Here is an 18,637-nt window from a genome sequence, read left to right as displayed (position 1 = left end):
TCTGGTTTGCTTCAACATTCTTTTGTTGTTTTCTTTCATTCTTTCTCTCTTGTTGCTCTTCTCTAGTTTCCCAAACCTTGGATGATCATCCTTAGCCTTACCACCTTGCTTCTCTGTATTTCTCCTCATTCTCCTCTGTGTTTTGTTTCTTATCCTTCTTTAATTCCACTCAAACAGAGAAAAGTCAATCTACCCAGGGAAACTCACTGTATACAAGTTCCCACTGTTCCCTGGATTTTATTATATAACTATAGAGCTTTCTCCTAGAGTTAAAGGTACCAAATTAATAATTGCCAGAGTTTCTGGGCTGCTAGGATGTGCCTGATGCTATTGATATTACTGATGGTACTACTTCATCCAGGACATCATATATGTTGTAATCAGTTATCCTCCCTTGTATAACAACACTGTGATTGTCTGAGATCGTAACCATCACCATGCTCCAGTACCAAAGGATGGAGTGCAGGCCAAAAACATAGCAACCTCTCATTGTGAATAAATTGAGAAAGTATGTTCTTTGGATAGACACAAAACCCACAAGCCACCTACATCTAAATGAGATCTCTGAGGAATAGACAGCTCCTATGGAAGCCTCAATACTAGTGATAAAGCTATCTATAAGAAGAAATCTACCGGCACTAACACAGAAAATTTTAAAAATTGAGAATTAGAAAATAGAAAATGGCATGATATAGAAGCAAAATGCAACTCCAGACCTCCAGTCCACCCAGAACAAGTTCAGAGCTCAGTGACATAGAAGAAATTGGAAACTACACACTGGAACTCTTTGAAATGAAAAAACAAATGGATGAGTTAAAAAAAAAAAATCTCTGAGGTAAAAAAAGAAATGATGGACAAAAATGAAAGACAATCCCAGTGAACTTAGAGTAGACACAGATAAAAAAACAAACAAACAAAAAAAAAAAAAAACCAGAAGTGCTTAGGAAAACAAAGGAAACCATGAATGCCAAACACAGGAAAGAAATGGAAGCCATGAAACAGATCCAGATATCCAGGAGATTAATAATTCTACGAAAAGTTTATACAACAGGTTAAACAAAGGTTATCACATAGATCAGCAGATCTAGAAGATAGAATTGCAATCAGTGACCGTGAAAACAAAGACATATTAAAAATAGCAAGGGACCAGGAAAAATCAATCCAATAGCTGCAAGATGAAGAAAAGAACAATATAAGATTGATAAGAGAGTCAATGAGAAAGCTGGAGACAGCTCAAATACCTAAAATGTCTTCAAAGACATAATGGCAGAAAATGTCCTGAATGTGGACAGAGAATTTGACATACACCTAAGTGATGCATATAGAACTCCAAACAGCTATGAGAAAAAGAAAACTAACCAAGGCATATAATAATCAAGATCCAGGAATTCAGCACAAGAACAGAATATTAAATTTTCTTTTACAAGAAAAGAAACAAATCACCTATAAAGGAAAACCCATTAGAATCACAAGAGACTTCTCAACACAATCTCTCAAGTCAAGGAGAGTTAGGAGCAAAGTTATTTCAAGCCCTAAACAAAAACACCCTCCAGCCCAGATTTATGTACCCCACAAAACTATTTTAAAATTAACAGAGAAATAAAATACTTACAGCATAAAGAACAGCTAAAGAAATTTATACCACTAAAACAGCACTCCAAAAATGTTCTAAGGGACATTCTAGAATGAGATAACAAAGATTACAACTCCATGAGCCTTCAACAGAACGAATCCACAAGGAAAGACAAGCAATTAAATGTGAGAAGATAAAAGGGAACCAACAACAGAAAATAACATGACAAGGATAAATTAGCAAATATCATTATGACCATCAATGTTAATGGTCTCAATTCAGCAATCAGGAGAAATGGATTGACAAAATGGATCAAGAAGTAAAACTTGACAATAGGCTATATGCAAACAACACATTTAACCCCAAAAGAAATACACAGAATGAAAGTCAAAGGATGGACAACAATACTCAATAAAACAAGACCCCAGAAAAAAGCAAAGGTAGCTGTTCTATTTGACCACAAAGTGAACTTCAAGCCCTGACTTATCAAAAGAAGAGACAAAGGAGGTCATTACATACTTGTTAAGGGAAAACTCCATGGAAAAGAGAGAATAATCATTCACATATATGTGTGTGTGTGTGTGTGTGTGTGTGTGTGTGTGTGTGTAAAACCAGTGCACCCAACTATATAAAACAAATATTAACAAACGTGAAAAATCAAATAGGCACTTACACAATTGTAAAGGGAGACTGTAGTACCCCACTGTCGAAAAAAAAAAAAAAAACAGATCATTTGGACAAAAGTCAATGAAGAAATATTAAAACTAAACCAAACTCATGAACAAATGGACTTAGCAGATGTCTAAGAGTGTTCTACCCCAGAATATCAGAATTCACATTCTTCTCAGGTGCACATGAAACACTATCCAAAATAAACCATATACTAGCCTACAGAACATGTGTAAGTAAATACAAAGGAACCAAATTTATCTCATGCATATTATCTGACCACAGTGCAATGAAACTGGAAATCAATGCAAAAGAAACCACAAAAACCACATAAACATTAGAAATTAAATAACATTCTCCTGAACAATCAATGGGTCACAGATGAAATTAAAAAAGAAACTAAATAGCATCTTTAATTAAATCATAATGTCAATACAATATACCCAAACTTACGGGATACAATGAAAGCAGTCCTAGGAGGGAAATTTATAGCAGTGAACTGTCACATTAGGAAAACAGAACAAGCACAGAAAAACAATCTAACATTGAACCTCAAACTTCAAGAAAAAAAACAAATCAAACCCAAAGCTCACACCTGCGAGGAAATTATAAAGATCAGAGCAGAAATTAATGCAATCAAGACTAAGAAAATAATAATTGATTCTTTAATCAATGGATTGAAGAGTTGGTTTTATGAACGATTAAATAAAGTTGATAAACCCTCAGCCATCTTTACCAAAAAGAGGTAAGAAAAGGCTCAGATTCACACAATTAGGAATAAAAAGGCTGATATCACAATGAATACTGTGGAAATACAGAAGATGATTAACACCTACTTCGAGAACCTGTACTCTAATAAAATGAAAGACAGAAGAAATGCACCAGATTCCTAGATACACATGAATTACCAAAGTTGAATCAAGAAGACATAAAAGATCTAAATAACACAATATCAGCTAATGAAATTGAAAATCTAATTAAAAACTTACTATAGAAGAGCATATGAACAACTCGCCTTGAACACAGAACAATTACCTCCACTTTAGCTGAACCTCGCCCCATCTCCAGGTACTGATGTGTACGGAGCTGGCTGAGCCATTTCCTTTCCCCTTCAGTTGGCTCTAAGCAATGTAAATAGGGCTGCTGAGGTAGCAACCGTCCTGTTTCGCATCTCAATGTCCCCCTCTAAAAGGCTGAGCTCAGCAACAGCTCCAGGACTGTCAGCTGGGTTCAAGCCTCAAGATGAGAGGCTATGACGTCCCGGGGCACAAAAGTTTACACATCAGAAACTGAAGCCACAGCCCTCAAATGCTAAATGCCACCTCAATTGTGTTCCACAGATCAGTCTTTCTGCTTGTATCTTTTTCTCTGCATATTGCAGAGGTGCTTTGCAGCTTCCTAGCTAGTTCAGCTCACAGTGCTCATGTAATTTCTGCCATTCTCATAGTCACTCATCTTGAGCCACTTCCTTCTTCATGAATTAATAAAATCTGGGTTAGGCCTTGGGTTATGGCCTTTGTTCCATGAACCCTCATCTGACCAGACTGAGGACCCCTTTGCTGCCTGTACTGTAAATATGTCTTAGTGTCATTATTCTTGCTTTAGAGGTGATAAATTAAAGTTAACTCGCCAAAATTGCAATAATGTTTCCATAGGATTACAAATATAAACTTTCTGGACTGTGAGGAGGACAAAAAAAGGGTCTCAATACTCATCAATAAAGAAAACACAGATCCTGATAGATTCACTACTAAATTCTACAAGAAGTTTAGAGACAATTTAATGCCACTACTCCTCAAATTCTTTAATGAAATTGAAAGGGAACCAATTCTTCTTAACTTATTCCAGGAGGCAAGTATTACTCTGCTACCAAAACCAGAGAAAGAGCAAACCAAAAAAAGAGAACTGCAGTGCGCTCACCCTAATGAAAATACATGCAAAAATCCTGAATAAGATATGGGCAAGCAGAATGTAGGAAACCATCAGGAGATTATTCACCATGACCAAGTCAGATTCATCCCAGGGATGGTTCAACATATGTACATCAATAAATGTAATATACCATATCAACAGAGCCAAAGACAAAAATCACATGATCATCTTAGTGGACCCAGAAAAAGCATTTGGCAAGTGTAATACCCATCCACAATTTAAAAATCCTATAGAAAATTAGAATGCATGGTCTTTATCTCAAGGTGATACAACTATCTATGACAAACCAACAGCCAAATCATACTAACTGAAAAAAGCTGAAAGCTTTCATTCTAAAATCAGGAAGAAGACAAGGATGTCCACTATCACCACTCCTCTTTAATATAGTTCTGGAGGCATTAGCCAGAACAATTAGGCAAGAAAAAGAAATAAAGTGAATAAGGAAAGGAGAAGGAGAAGTTAAATTATCATTATTTGCGGACTACACAATATTCTACATAGATCATCCTAAAAACTCCACTAAAGACTTCTGGATTTAATAACCAATTTCAGGCGTGTACCAGTATACCAAATTAACACTAAAAAGATCAGCGGCACTCATGTATACAAATAACAAATTGTACTGAGAGATAAATTAGGGAAACAACACTTTTCACAATAGAATCAAGAAAAATGAAATACTTAGGACTCTTAAAAAAGGAAGTAAAAAAAATCTTTACATTTCAATATTCTTAAAAAGGAGATCAAAAATAATATGAGAAAATGAAAGATTCCTTGATCATGGGAAGGAAGAACCACATGGTGAAAATGGGCATATTCCCAAAACTGCTATAGAGACTTAATGCAATCCTGATGAAAATGCCATTAGCATACCTCTCAGAACCATAAAAACATTCCTAAAATTCATTTGTAACATGAAGAGACCTAGAATAGCAAAGGCAGTCCTGGGCAGCAAAGGCAAGGCAAAAGGCATCGTAATACCTGACCTGAAATTATACTACAAAGCTACTGTGATAAAATCAGCATGGTACTGGCAAAACAAAAAACCAACAAACAAAACAAACCTGAGGTTCAGTGGAACAGAATAGAAGATGCAGATACAACTACAAATACAAACACAATCAGTCACCTTATCATTGACAAAGGGGCAAAACATATTAACTGGAAGAAAGATAGCCTCTTTAATAAATGGTGCTGAAAAACTGGCTTTCCACATGCCAGAGACTAAATTTTGACCCATGTCTATCATCATGCACTAGAGATCAAAGATCTAAATATTAAAACAGAAACACTGAATCTACTGGAAGACAAGGTAGGTAGAAGTCTTGAAGACACAGGGTAGGCAGAAAGTTCATGAATAAAAAAAACTGCATGGAAAATATTTCAAAGAATCAATAACATCTTATTAAAAAGTTTTTGCACATCAAAAGAAATCACCAACAGAATGAAAAAAAAATGAACTGGGAAAAAATTTTGCCCACTGTCCCTCAGACAAAGAACTAATATCTAGAACATATAAATAATTTTTAAAAAATCAGGCCCTCAAAGTTCAAAGACCCAATCCAAAAATGAGCATCTGACATGAATACACACTTCTCAGATGAAAAAATACAAATAGCAAACAAATATATGAAAGAATGTTCAACATCATTGATCATTCAGGAAATGCAGATTATAATAACACTGAAATTCCATGTCACACCAGAAAGAATAACTACCATCAAAAAAATCAACAAACGCCGATGGGGCTGTGGAGAAAAAGAACCCTTTTCCACCACTGGTGGGAGCGTAGACAGGTGCAACCATTGCAGAAATCAGTGTGGAGATTTCTCATAAAATGAGGGATTAGAGTCCCATTCGAATGAGTTGTTCTCTTTCTGGATACTTTTCAGAAGAGTTCAGAACATCATACCACAGAGATGTATGTGCACCCATGTTTACAGCAGCACAATTTGTAATAGCTAAATCTTGGAAACAACCCAAATGCTCATCAACTGAGAAATGGATAAAAAAGAGATTTGGTATTTTCATACAATGGAGTACTACTCAGTTATAAAGAAAGATAAACTGGAGGCTTTTATAGGTAAAGGGATGCAACTCAAGAACATACTCATAAGTGAAATAAATCAGATTCACATTGTATAATCATCATATTGTCTCCCTAGTGTGAGAAACTGAAAGAGTGGATAAGATCCAAAAGGTACAGTAAGTGTTGTCAAAGTACAACCTGAGAATGTAAGCCAATTTCAGGCTGCTATAGTGTGAATGCTGAATGTGCTCAAATGTTCATGTGTTCCCCAGGGTAGTGCTTTTTTGGAGAAAAGCACCTTTGAGAGGTACAGCCTCGTAAGAGGTCTGTGGGTGGTTGAGAGGAATCCCCCAAAGGAGACTACAGGAAGCCTGCCCGTTCTTATTTAGATTCCTGGCTATGAGATAAACTGCTTTTTTCTGTCAAACACTCCTGCTATGATACGCTCCCTCTCAAGACACCCAAAGCAATGGAGCTGATGAATCTTGGACTGGAGCCCTTAAAGCTGAAAATAAACCTTTTCTCTTTACCAGTTGATTATCTCAGGTTTTTGTTTATTTGTTTTGTTTTTACAGTGGTAGAAAGTTGATATCTAAGCAATGACATGAACAAACGTATCAGTCACGTTGAGATGAATCCTGAAACACTTCACCTAAGGGTAGTGCTATGGTTTGCCTCTAAAGTTTCCCCTAAAATTCACACATTTGGGCAGAATCTGGCCAGATTCTGGGAGCAAGGGTCACTGCAACAAGACTTGGAATGGTGCATTCTCATGCCCAGGTGCTCCTTCCTTGTGCTTCCTGGCTGTGATGTGGTGAGAAGCTTCCCTCTACCATGCATTCTGCCAGCGCTGGCCTGACAGAAGTCGGGTGGCCACGGGCTGAATCCACCGGAACTGTGAGCTAATATAAACCTCTCCTGCTCCAAGCTATGGGTGTTGGAAACTCTGTTCCAAGAACGAGAAAGTAACTAATCCAGGCTGAGGCCATTACTATGACTCTTATCTAACCATATGGTTCTGAAGCCTTTAGAAGTTTTTTATGCAAAGAATTTGGAAAGATTTGGAGATTTGGGCTAGCGAAACTTTAGAATGCCATAAGAACAGCTTGATGTATGATACTGGTTAGAACTTGCAATGCTGAAAGGAATTCAGAGAGTAAAAACCAGTGTTAGGAGGTTTCATTTAGGAACAAGTTTAGACCCCACCAGCTGTTGGAGGTGAGGCCATCTGTGTTATTCTCTAGCAGGAAATCTTACCCATGTTCTGAGACTTTCTGGGAGACTAAGATTAACACTTTCATGGTGGAGCCATAATTCATGTGTCTCACCACCAGGCAGCTCGGATTTGAATTCCATCATCTGACGTTGTTTGGCTAATCTACATATGCTCTTTTGATAATATAACATGCTAAAACAGAAACAGTCATTGATGTTTCATGGCTAGATCATTAAACTCAGTGGTAAATTTCTCTTTTATTGCTCTGTGTTGTTCCTTGGTGGTTCTCATTTTCATTTGGAATTTTCATTTGTAAGAAATATATTATTTTGTATGCATATATGTATATTATAACCTATCCATTTTTCCATTTTAAGAGTATTTCCATTTTGTAAAATTTTTTCCCAACAGAGTGTCAAACACCAAAAATGGATGATTCATGAGATAAATCTGCAACTGTATTTTATGACAGAAAAAGTCATGACCTATACATTACTCTTCAGATGAAGAGGCAATCGAGGTAAATGAATGTAATCTTGTGGCTAATACATTCACTGACCACAGTGCAGATGTGGACATGAATGTAGAAGATCAAAAAGGGGGGCTGGAGATTTAGCTCAGCGGCATAAGCACCTGCCTTGCAAGCAGGCAGTCGTGAGTTCAATCCCTGGTACCGATAAAAAAGGAAAAAGACAAAAAAAAAAAAAAAAAAAGAACGGTACCCAACATGGTGACAGAACATGAGCACACAGAATTGTAAAATGCAGAACTACTCATAAGAAATATTCACTGCAGTGATCCTTTTGCATTGTGCAAATTATTCATAATATACTGAAAATTATAGGTGAAGAAACAAATGGATAAGCCATTCAGTGCAGCTCTAGTGCAAAAAAACAAAAAAAAATATAGCAATCCTGGGAATCCATTACAATTAATGAGATGAAAACTTGTAGGTATACTATTAATTATATTAATAGTATAATTAACAGATACTAGATTACATAATATAATATAATATAATATTATAACAATAATTTATATTATATTATATAATAATTTATATATACATATCAAATTATAATATATTATAATATATAAATTATTGTTATACTATAATACATTGTGCCATAACAATAATATAAATTATATTTGCTTAATGATTACACCTATGATTAAATGTCTATGCTATAAAAAGTACAACCCCTCCAATGCATGAGCATTTTTAGGTTTTTCTTAAATTACTGAATGACTTATCATTTGAACACTTCATAATATACGCAGACAGTTATTATCCAAGTATACCCCTAGCACAAGAACTTCTATTGTAAAAATACATTTTTGTGGCACAAAACAGCCAAATTGAAGATTTTTACCAGTACAAGAATGGATAAAGCAAGGACATGTCAAAATCATAAGTTTTGGAAATTCTGGCACAAAATTTGTTAACTGGATTGATAAAAGAATTATATGTATATTAACAATTTGTAAAAATCATAACCATACAATGATTAAAAGAAAGCTTGGAAGTATAAACTCTGGTCTTTTCTTTAATTATAATAATGCAAAAAAAAAAGGTGTTGATTTAGCAGACCAGATGTCATCATATTACACTTTCTTAAGGGGAACAGTAAAATGGTATTAAAAAAATTAATACAGCAAATTTGAGGTATAGCACTTGTAAATTCATATTATATACATGAGCAACAGGGTACCTATAAGATTTCCATGTTAAAATGTAGAGAGTTAATTACCACTAAACTATGAACTCATGAAGAAATGAAACAGGTACAAATCACTCAACAAAGCATTCACTTTAGAGAAGCTTATTTAGGATTGGAAAGAAATACACAAAAGCAGCATAGAGAATGGTATTAAAACTTCTCAGAAAAAATGGATGCCACTGTGACCACAAATAAGCCAAACACAGTATGACATTTTTGCATGCTGCACAAATCAGCCACTTTCATGTACAAAAGTTTTAAAGAAATTCAAAAATATAATAAATTTCTTTCAATGAAATAAATTTGTTATTATAATTTTAATTGGAGTGACTAGTATTAATATTTATTTGGGGCAGTAATTATTTAAATTCAAGTGATTAAATTCAGTCTATTTATACGCTTTTTATTAATTTTATAAGTAAAAAGACCAGTAAAAGAGATTAGATACATTTGTTCTACTAATGTCCAATGGGACAGTCGTACATGTAGCACCCAGTGGTTCAAGCCGGTGGAGTATGTTCAGGGCTGCAGATTAATCCAGTGGAGAAAATTTCAAGATAGCCCAACACAGAGGCTGTGGTATGAGTACTACTGACTGCTTTTAGCTAGATGTGCAGTAAAAGTCAGAAGCAAATAGCAGAGCTAAATACTATGAAAAGACTGCAGTTTCACCAGAAAAGAACTGCCTAGTGAGGGGAATAAGGAAAGCTTGACTGGTATAAAAATCAGCATTTAAAAGAAGCCAAGTCCTTTTAAATGGACAAGAAAAAAGATGCCTTGAAAACATCTCAGAAATCAGTAAGACCTCACCCATCATAGGTCTAGGGTGCAAACATGTAAACCTTTTATTTGAGATAAGAATTCCTGGAGTGTCTCTCATGCAGGGCCAGAAGTCTATCCCTAAGATCAGCCATCTAGGCACTGAGAGGTCACAGCAGTCATGGTCCAAGGGGCCTGGTTACTGTTCAAGGTGACCTTGACATCATTCATTTCATATGGGTTTGATCATGCAGAATACAAGGGTTATGGAGTCTGGAGACTTCCACTCAGACTTCACAAGAAGGCCAGAGAGGCCAAGTAAAAGAAAATGTGTAACCGAGTCGCAGTCCCTGCCAGGGGCCCATGAGAAGGCAATGTGTGAAGGTCTGAGAGCAAAGCCAAAGGTGTACTGGAGACCCACGGAGTTGGAGACGCAGGAATGTGGAAAGTCTGATGGAAAAAAAGCTGCAGGCCAGTCTAAAGGAAGGCCACAGGGGCTGCAACCAGAAAGATCATAGAGGAAACGCTGCCCAAACCCTTTGGGGCTTACATCTTACCACACCCTGCCCTCTGTGCAGCCACAGGATTTAATGTTTGCCCCACTGGGTTTTGGTCTTGCTTGGGTCTGATCTGTTTCTATCTCCCTATTCCTCTCTTTAGAATGAGGCTGTTTATCCTGTGCCATTGTGTGACAGAAATATTTTAAGTTTCTTTTGTCTTTCCTAAGAGGTCACAGCTAAGAGTTTCCTTTGAGTCTCAGAGGAGACTTTAGATTTGGAGTTGTCAGCAATGTTGACTCTGTTAAGACTGGAAACTCAGAGATGGACTAAATATATTTTGTGTAATGTGATACAAAAGTATCTTTGGGGGTCCAGGAACAGATTATTATAGTTTAGATCTAAAATGTCCCCCAAATCAGAATGTAGGACCTGGTCATAAGGGGAGGGTCACTGGAAGCATTACTGTAGGGTGCATGTCCATCCTTTCCTTCTCCCTGCTCTCTGCCTCCTGGCCACCAGGTAGTGAGCAGCCTTTTTTCATCAGGCCGTCACTGTACCATTTCTGCCTCTGAGACCTGAACCCACTGAAACTGTCAGCCAAAACAAACCTCTCCTCCACTGAGCTGCAGTATCTGGTATTTTGTCCTGGGAACAGGAAAATGACTCACACAGGCAGCATCTTAGCAGTGGCACCTTAAGTGATCTACAAAGCCACAAGCTCTTGCTTGAGTTCTGTCCTTGGGGTTGTGTAGAGACACAGACGACCTTTACCAGCTGGACTCATGGCCTCCGAAGCTGTGCAAACAGGAACCTCTCTACTAAATCTCCCTCTTTTAAAAGTGCAATTTCCCAACGTCTATTCCTAGCACTTTTACAAAATATTCCATCTAGAAGGGAGGCTGTGGGTACCGCCAGGAACTTGTTAAATGTCATGTCAAGCAGAGTCTTATTGTCCTATCAAACAGCTGCACAGGTCACTGGTTAACCCTGACTCAGCTTTTGTTCCTGGTCTACCCAGTGGATGTAAGCCATGGTGGGTGGAACAGGCTGTCTATAAAATATACAAAAACCATGTAGTTCAATTCTCCCTTTGTGAGCTGGTAGCATCTCAGTGTCGGGAATTAAGAAGATATATACTTAATTCAACTCCTAACACTTGAGTGTTTTGAGTTTTATTCCAGAATTAAATTCCCAAGTCTCCCTAGTAACCTACAATTGGGGTTTACCATCATCACTTAATATAAATTGTAAGTCTCATTATTTTCTGTACTTTGCATTTTATGACGAAAGCTAAGCCAGGTTAATACTATCACATTTAAATTGCACAACTGTAGGTGAGTAAAATATCATCATGAAGCAATATTCTAAGCCTACTACTTTGATGTTGAAAGATAAAGCTTTATAATATCTACTCAAAATAAATTGTAAAATAAAAAGCTTCATAATTGGCTTTCATAAAAAATCAGGTTAGTAATCACAGTAGACACGAAAGGTTTAGCACAGCTATTTCAGATGCAACTTTTGAAAAACTACTTACATCCAAAGAATCCTCCTTCAGTAGGATAAGGGCCATATTTTGTGATACCAATCGGCAGGAATATCCTAAAATAGAGAAGGGATAAATGTGAGTCTATCACTCCTCCTGTGAGTCTCTACGCTGTCAACGGCTAATTGGATTTAACCTTCCTTCTTAAATCTACTTTACTACCAACTGAGCGCATTGGTTCATACAGAGGAACAGGGCAAAGATGCAGGAAACATAAGTCTAAATTGATTTTGGTTCTTCTAGACAGTGTGAATAGAACGGACTGAGAAGGTCTTTCTAATTAAAAACTAAAACATCAAATTTCAGTGGCCTTTTCTTTATGCTTTTTCTCCTTTTATAACATTAAAATAAGCCTCAGGTTATCTAAACTAAAAGCAAACACATTAGGAAGACAAACAATCTAACAGTGCGCCTAACAGCATAAATGTGCTCACTAGAATCACAAAATCCCTGTTTGCTTTTTTAGTTATTTATTTATTTTTGGCTTTTTGAGATAGGATTTCACTATGTAGTCCAGGTCAGCCTCAAACCCATGGCAATCCTCCTGCTTCAGCCTCCAGAATGCTGGGATTACAGGTGCGTGCCACCATGCCCAGCTCTGTTTGCTTTTTTAAAGTAGCTAATTCTTACATGTTCTGAAGCAATATTATTGAATTATGCCAACACTTCAAAGTAATCCCTATTTCAAGAATTAAATCTGAGGTGTTTTTTTTTTACATTTATCTGAAACAAAAGCATTCCAAATCAGCACCCACAGTTCCCCCCTCACCTTTAAATAGATCTATAAGCTAAGACAAGCGTTTTCTTCTTTTCCTCCCAGGACGGGAACATGTTTTCGGTGCTTTCCTACTTGGTGACTGCTGAGAGACCAGGCTAAGAGTCCCCTGACTCCTGCCCGCAAGCCCTCTGCCTGGGAAGGAGACGGCACCTGGCTGTGGCTGCAGGACTCTGGGGTTTCAAATAATCCGCACCCCTCAGCGCCTCACTGAAATCTGGCACGCACAGGGCCAGTCTTCTCTTCTCCATTTATTTCACTAAGAAGTGAAAACAGAATTCAACCAGCTACTGCAGCTTTGCTGCTAACAGCCCTCCCTCGCCCTCCACGGTGTACTTCTAGCTCACTTTCTCCGCTTCCACTTGGCCCAGGCTTTCTCCGCAGAGCCAGTTTCTCTCTCCTCTTCACTTTTACTTTGGCAAATAAACGCTGCTACCATTTTTCTCTCATTTTGTCCAATTCTTTGTTCAAAATGCGAAGAACCCAGAAATCAGCTCCAGAAGGTGACAAGAGCACCACAAAACTTGATAAGGTTTCTGTGGTGAGCCACTTTTAGAAAGAGACGGTTACAGGCAGCTGAGTTAGTAGAAATAGCACAGGCAGCCAGACAGAGATGGGCCCTCAGGGCAGCCAGTGCAGAGACCACATATCTTGTAACCTTGGAGGAGACAGACACCTCTTCTGGAGCGCAGACCTCAAGGCAAAAGATCCAACAAAATACACTGGATCCTAAGGATTGATATTCTACATAGGTTCGGATGACCTTGAGGAAGCCAAGAGTCACCATCCCAACCCTCTACAGGAAGAGTCACTGCTCTTTAAGCATGCCTGCGTGCTATGTGACTTGCTTCCCCATTGGTTCTCAGTTTAATCAATTTTACCTGAGCAATTACACTCGTAATCTTATTGGTTGGTCATAGTTCTGTCCCACCTCATACCTATCTTGTGAGTTCCCAGTTTTCCCCCACCTTGGACCACTTCATGGTTTTGCTGTATAAAATCCCAGGACTCTGTATAAAAGACAGGGTCCTGGTAACCCAGTCAGGGTTGCCCTTAGACAGTAGCTGTCCCTCTGACAGAAGCTTTCTTTCTCTCAATAAATATATTCTGCTCTTAACTTCTGTTGTTCCTAAAATTCATTCTTCGATATTAGAGAACTTGTACTGGCTGGGAGCAGGCTGGGAGTTTCACTCCCCTATATCAAGACCACCTGGTAACATTTATGGCATAGCCAGCCAGGAGGAAAGCTCAGGTACTGGAGACCAAGGCAAGCCCTGCAGCGAGCAGGTTTTTGTTTTTGTTTTTGTAGGCTGCTGACTTTACTGATCTAAAAACAATGACTGTTCTGAAAAAAAAAAAAAAAAAAAGAGGTGGGGGGGAGCCAAATGGCATCATACAGACCAGAGAGGAGGTGGAAGTGAGGGAAAGAGGCTGGGAATCCACTCGAGAAAGCTGGGAACTGTCACCAAGGAACTGGAAGGGAAGGATGACGAAGGGAAAACGCATGCAAGAGTGACATTTCCAAAAAAGTTGACAGGGTGTGGGGGATAGAACTCCCAAAAGACTCTAAATACATCGGAGGTGAGTACAACAGCAGCAATCTTTTCCATTGCAGAGGAGAGTGATGTGGCCTCAGCTGCAAACTCTAGAGCCTGGGACCCTGGGGATTGAGGGCTCCCCAGACAGCATCACACCACTCCCGCAGGCACCAAAGCAGTCCCAGACCGCCTGGCGTTGGTGCCACACATGCCCTTCAGCCATTCCCGGGACAGGTCTTGATCTTTCTTTAGCACCAGAAATTGACCGAGAACCACACAGGCCTTGTCAAAGTCTCTTTCCTCCAACTTTTTCCCTAGGACTTCACCAATCCCAGCCAGGCTTTTTCTCCTTGGGCTCTGCCATGAAGTTTCTGTGCTTTTTGAACGTTGTTATCCTGATCAGGACTGACCTCTGCTAATGGTTCCTCCCGCTGGCAATTTTTGTTTCTCTCCATGAGGGTTTTCCTAGCTCTCTCCTCCAAGCCAGGAATCTGGTCTCTTCTCAAGGCCCCAGGGAGAGGCTGCCTAGCCAGCCAGAGTGGGAAGGGAATGTCGGCTTTCATTTGTCTTCCTAGTTGCCTGTACCAACTTAACGTGGCCTCCACTTTTCTAAGTAGTTTTTCTCTCAATATATGTGGCATTTGTTTGCTATCCAGGTTGGGGTTTTTTTTTTTTTTTGTTTGTTTGTTTGTTTTTACGCTTTTTGGGGGTTTTTTGGTTTGGTTTTGAAATTAACATGGTCTCTGCTTACCCCAGTTTTATGAATCAATCTTTTTTCTCATTTGTGTTTTGGTGTAATGCTGGGATTAAAGGTGCCAAACCCAGAGTGCCAAACCAATAGGTAGGTTTAGACCTTGCAGGGGTACTCATAAGTGAAATAAATGAGACAAACATGTAAATATCACACTGTCTCTCTGGTGTCAGAAACTGAAAGTGTAAATAAGAACCAAAGTGCCTAATAGGTATTGTGAAATAGGAAGAAACTGTTCAAAAGGAAAGGGAAACTAGGGAGGGAGAAGGGAAGGAAAAAGAAGAAAAAGGATAAGACAGAAACAAAACTATAAATAAGGAGGGGAAGGGGTTGAAAGGAGGGAAATGGGGAAAAAAAGTACCAAAATACATCCCGTATAGGGACAAATGGGATCATTATGTCTAAGTGGCACCAATAACTTAGTAATAATAACAATTAAAATAAATGAGTAGGCTTAGAGCCTGCACGGATTCACATAGCTACATGTGGGCTTACATCAATCACCACCATCTTTTTCTTTTTTACTAACTGTCCTCCTGATCAAAACCTCTGATTTTGGAGAACAAGTAGAAAGAGAGGTCTTGATCTTTCTTTAGCACCAGAAATTGACCAAGAACCACATAGGCCATTTTCTTTCTGAGTTAATTTAACTATCACTGTGACCCACATGGAAAAGAAAAAAATCATCCATTTTAAAAGGATACACCCAAGGCTTTTGCCTGGGCAGAGCAATGACCCTAGCTTTAGCTCACCCACTTCCTCTCTACAGCCTCCTGGCCGGATTTCTTCCTTGTTCAAGTACAAGTAATTTAAAACCCTATGCCTGACAACCTAATCTGAATAGACAATGTTGAAAATTTCATTACAGAGGCTGTGAGTACACAAAACTGAGGCACCCTTTTCTTAGTCTAGACATCTCCTCCTCCCGATAGGGCCCCCAAGCCAAGCCAATGGGCAAGCTCTTGAGCCTCACTGCCAGCTCTGCCACCCCTTCTTCTTGAGGAGTGGGAGGTTTGATCCTGACAATCTGAAACAGGAACAGCTTATCTACGGCTGCATTACGGTTTGGGTTCAGTACAAACTGGGAGGTGGCAAAAGATGAATACATGATGGTACTTTAAATTACTCTGCAGTAAAGTTTCTGCTTAAAACATACAAGTGGAATGAAATGTCTTATGTTCAGGTTTTGTGACTCCGTATCAAAAGGAATGTGCAAGAACTATGGATGTCAGAAGAGGAGAAAAAATGGCGGCTTGCTAGGGGGCTGGGTACAGAGTCTCTGTGGAGAAATCAGATCAGATGCTAGAGTATGACAACATGGAGAGGGCCAGATGAATGGATAACAATTCTTATTAACCAAGGTGGTAACCGAAGGGAAAAATAAAACTAGGAAGAGAAAGGAAAAGCACGGCTAGAGAGCTGAAGCCCGACACATTCACTGAGACCTGTTCTGTGCTGTACTAGGCTGCTCAGAGGATCCAAAGTCACGCTGAGACCACAGCTGCTGATAACGGGAGTCGGCGAATCCCAGGCCCTTAATGGGAGGACATGGTGCAGTGAGCAGTGGATCCAAGCGGAAGAGCTACATTGGCTCTCAGCGACTGCTGAAAATTGGGACCTGGGACCCTGCGAAGCAGCCAGAGCCACCTGGCCCAGCCAGAGGAGACTGCAAGAGGACCATACACTGGGGTCCAAAGCTGGGCACTGCGCAGTTTTCTGACCCATCCGCACTGTGCTGGGAGCACAGTGAAGACATGCAGTGCAGTGTGCAGTGGACCCACGACGAGGAATAGCACTGATTCTCGGTAAGTGCTAGGGCCTGGGTCCTGCAGCTGCTGTCGCTGGCTGGAGAACATCTTGGAGTTGGGCAGAGCCTGGCGCTGCAGTGACATCAGATAGTCACCCCTGATGCAGAGAGGACTGGTGGAGGACATCTTGGAGTTGGGCAGAGCCCAGTGCCATGGTGACATCAGTCAGCCGCCGCTGGCACAGCGAGAACTGGTAGGATCTGCTGGGACTGAGCTATGTCTCAGGTTAGGACTCAATAAACAGGTACAAAAATTGTCGTGACTCTGTGACATTCACAAGGTACAGCCTAACTTGTGGATTGACTGGTTCAGAGGCTGGAGGCTAGCCTGCACTGTCCCTGCATCCTTGCATGTACCTCAGATAACAGCAAATTGGGGAGGGCAGCAAAACCCCAATCAGCTTGCTTCAGAAAGACCCTAAGCAATACGGAGAGGGCCAGAGACCCCTAGGACACAACAGTCTGAAAGAAACCAGAAAAATGACAAGAAATAGAAATTAAAACAAAAAAATCTTCAGCTGCTGAACCTGGGAAAATAAGCCCAGGAGAAGTAAATACAGAAGAGAACCAGCACAGTAACCATCCAATACTAGACACAGCATCAGCCGAAATAAAGAAATACCTCCATGACCTCATAGATGAATTTAAAACTGTACTTCTGATCCAAGTGAGGCAAGATATAAAAAGATTAATTAAACAAATGATAAGCCCCTCCCAAGAGAACACAGATGGAAGAATGGAGGAAATCAGAAGAAGAATTTAAACATAACCTAGAATACATGAAACAGATCCAAAGAGATTACCAGGAAATAAAAATTCCATTGAAAACAGGCAAAATGCCTTGACAGAAACTAAAGTTAGCCTCTTGAAACTTGGAGAGAGATTTATGATATATGATCGTGAAAGAAAAGTAATGAGGAACCAGAAAGAAACAATTCAAAAGCTAGAGGACGACAAAAGGATACATAACTTAAGAATAAAGCACGTGAGTGAAGAAGCAGGAGTAACCACAAATAAACTACAAAGAATATTCACAGATATAATTAAGGAAAACTTCCCAAGCATAAGAAAAAGAAATGATATCCAGATAAATGAGGCATACAGAACTCCAGCCACCTACAACCAAAACAGATTTACACCCAGACAAATAATAATCCAGATTCCAGAAATTAACCAAAAGAACAGAATATTAAAAGCAGCCAGGGAAAAGAAGCAGATTACCTACAATGGGAAAATTATCAAAATAACAACAGACTTATCAATACAAACTCTCAAATCGAGAAGAGCCTGGGAGGAAATAGTCTAAGCCCAGAAAGAAAATAATCTGCAACCAAGACTGATGTATCCAGAAAAACTCTCTCTCAAAATTAATGGAGAAATAAGATGTTTCCAAGACAAGGAGGAACTGTGGGAGTTCATGGCCACCAACCCAAGCCCACAAAAAATACTGAAGGACATTCCAGAGAGAGAGAGGAAAAAATACCAAGATTCCAGCAACAGTGGCAGAGAGGCCTCAATGAACAGAGCACAGTGGAATGAAGGAGTAAAGTGGACAAATTATAGTAGTAAAATAAAACAGCAGACATGAGGCAGAGACGGCAAGCTATAATCTTTAATATAGATAGCCTTGATACACTAAAATAAAAAAAAAACAGGGCAGAGTAGATTAGGAGGCAGGCTCCATCGAGATACTCTAAATAGGAAATACATTCAACTTGGAAGAGGGTTAATAAACTGAAAGTCAAAGATAAGAAAGCAATGCTATACGTGACAGGAAACCAGAGAGAAATAGGGACAACCCATCCAGCAACCGCAGATAGA

General features: G+C 39.2%; 1 protein-coding gene and 1 pseudogene across 2 annotated transcripts in view; both read right to left on the bottom strand.

The window, feature by feature from the left end:
- The window catches only part of Atp8a2 (ATPase phospholipid transporting 8A2), a 627,840-nt gene that overhangs the window by 389,070 nt on the left and 220,133 nt on the right, over nt 1-18,637 (bottom strand). For both annotated transcript variants that reach the window (XM_063232530.1, XM_063232531.1), the window contains exon 24: nt 11,937-12,001. In XM_063232530.1, coding sequence (XP_063088600.1) covers nt 11,937-12,001 — 65 coding nt within the window. The remainder of the gene's footprint in view (nt 1-11,936; nt 12,002-18,637) is intronic.
- Nucleotides 14,366-16,117, bottom strand: LOC106025092 (barrier-to-autointegration factor-like; annotated as a pseudogene).

Source organism: Cavia porcellus, unplaced genomic scaffold (genome assembly GCF_034190915.1).
Source record: "Cavia porcellus strain 051 isolate PalLab524CR breed Dunkin Hartley unplaced genomic scaffold, mCavPor4.1 scaffold_21, whole genome shotgun sequence".
NCBI lineage: Eukaryota > Metazoa > Chordata > Mammalia > Rodentia > Caviidae > Cavia > Cavia porcellus.
The sequence above is the reverse complement of the archived record's forward strand: the minus strand, read 5'-3'. Positions and strand labels throughout refer to the sequence as shown.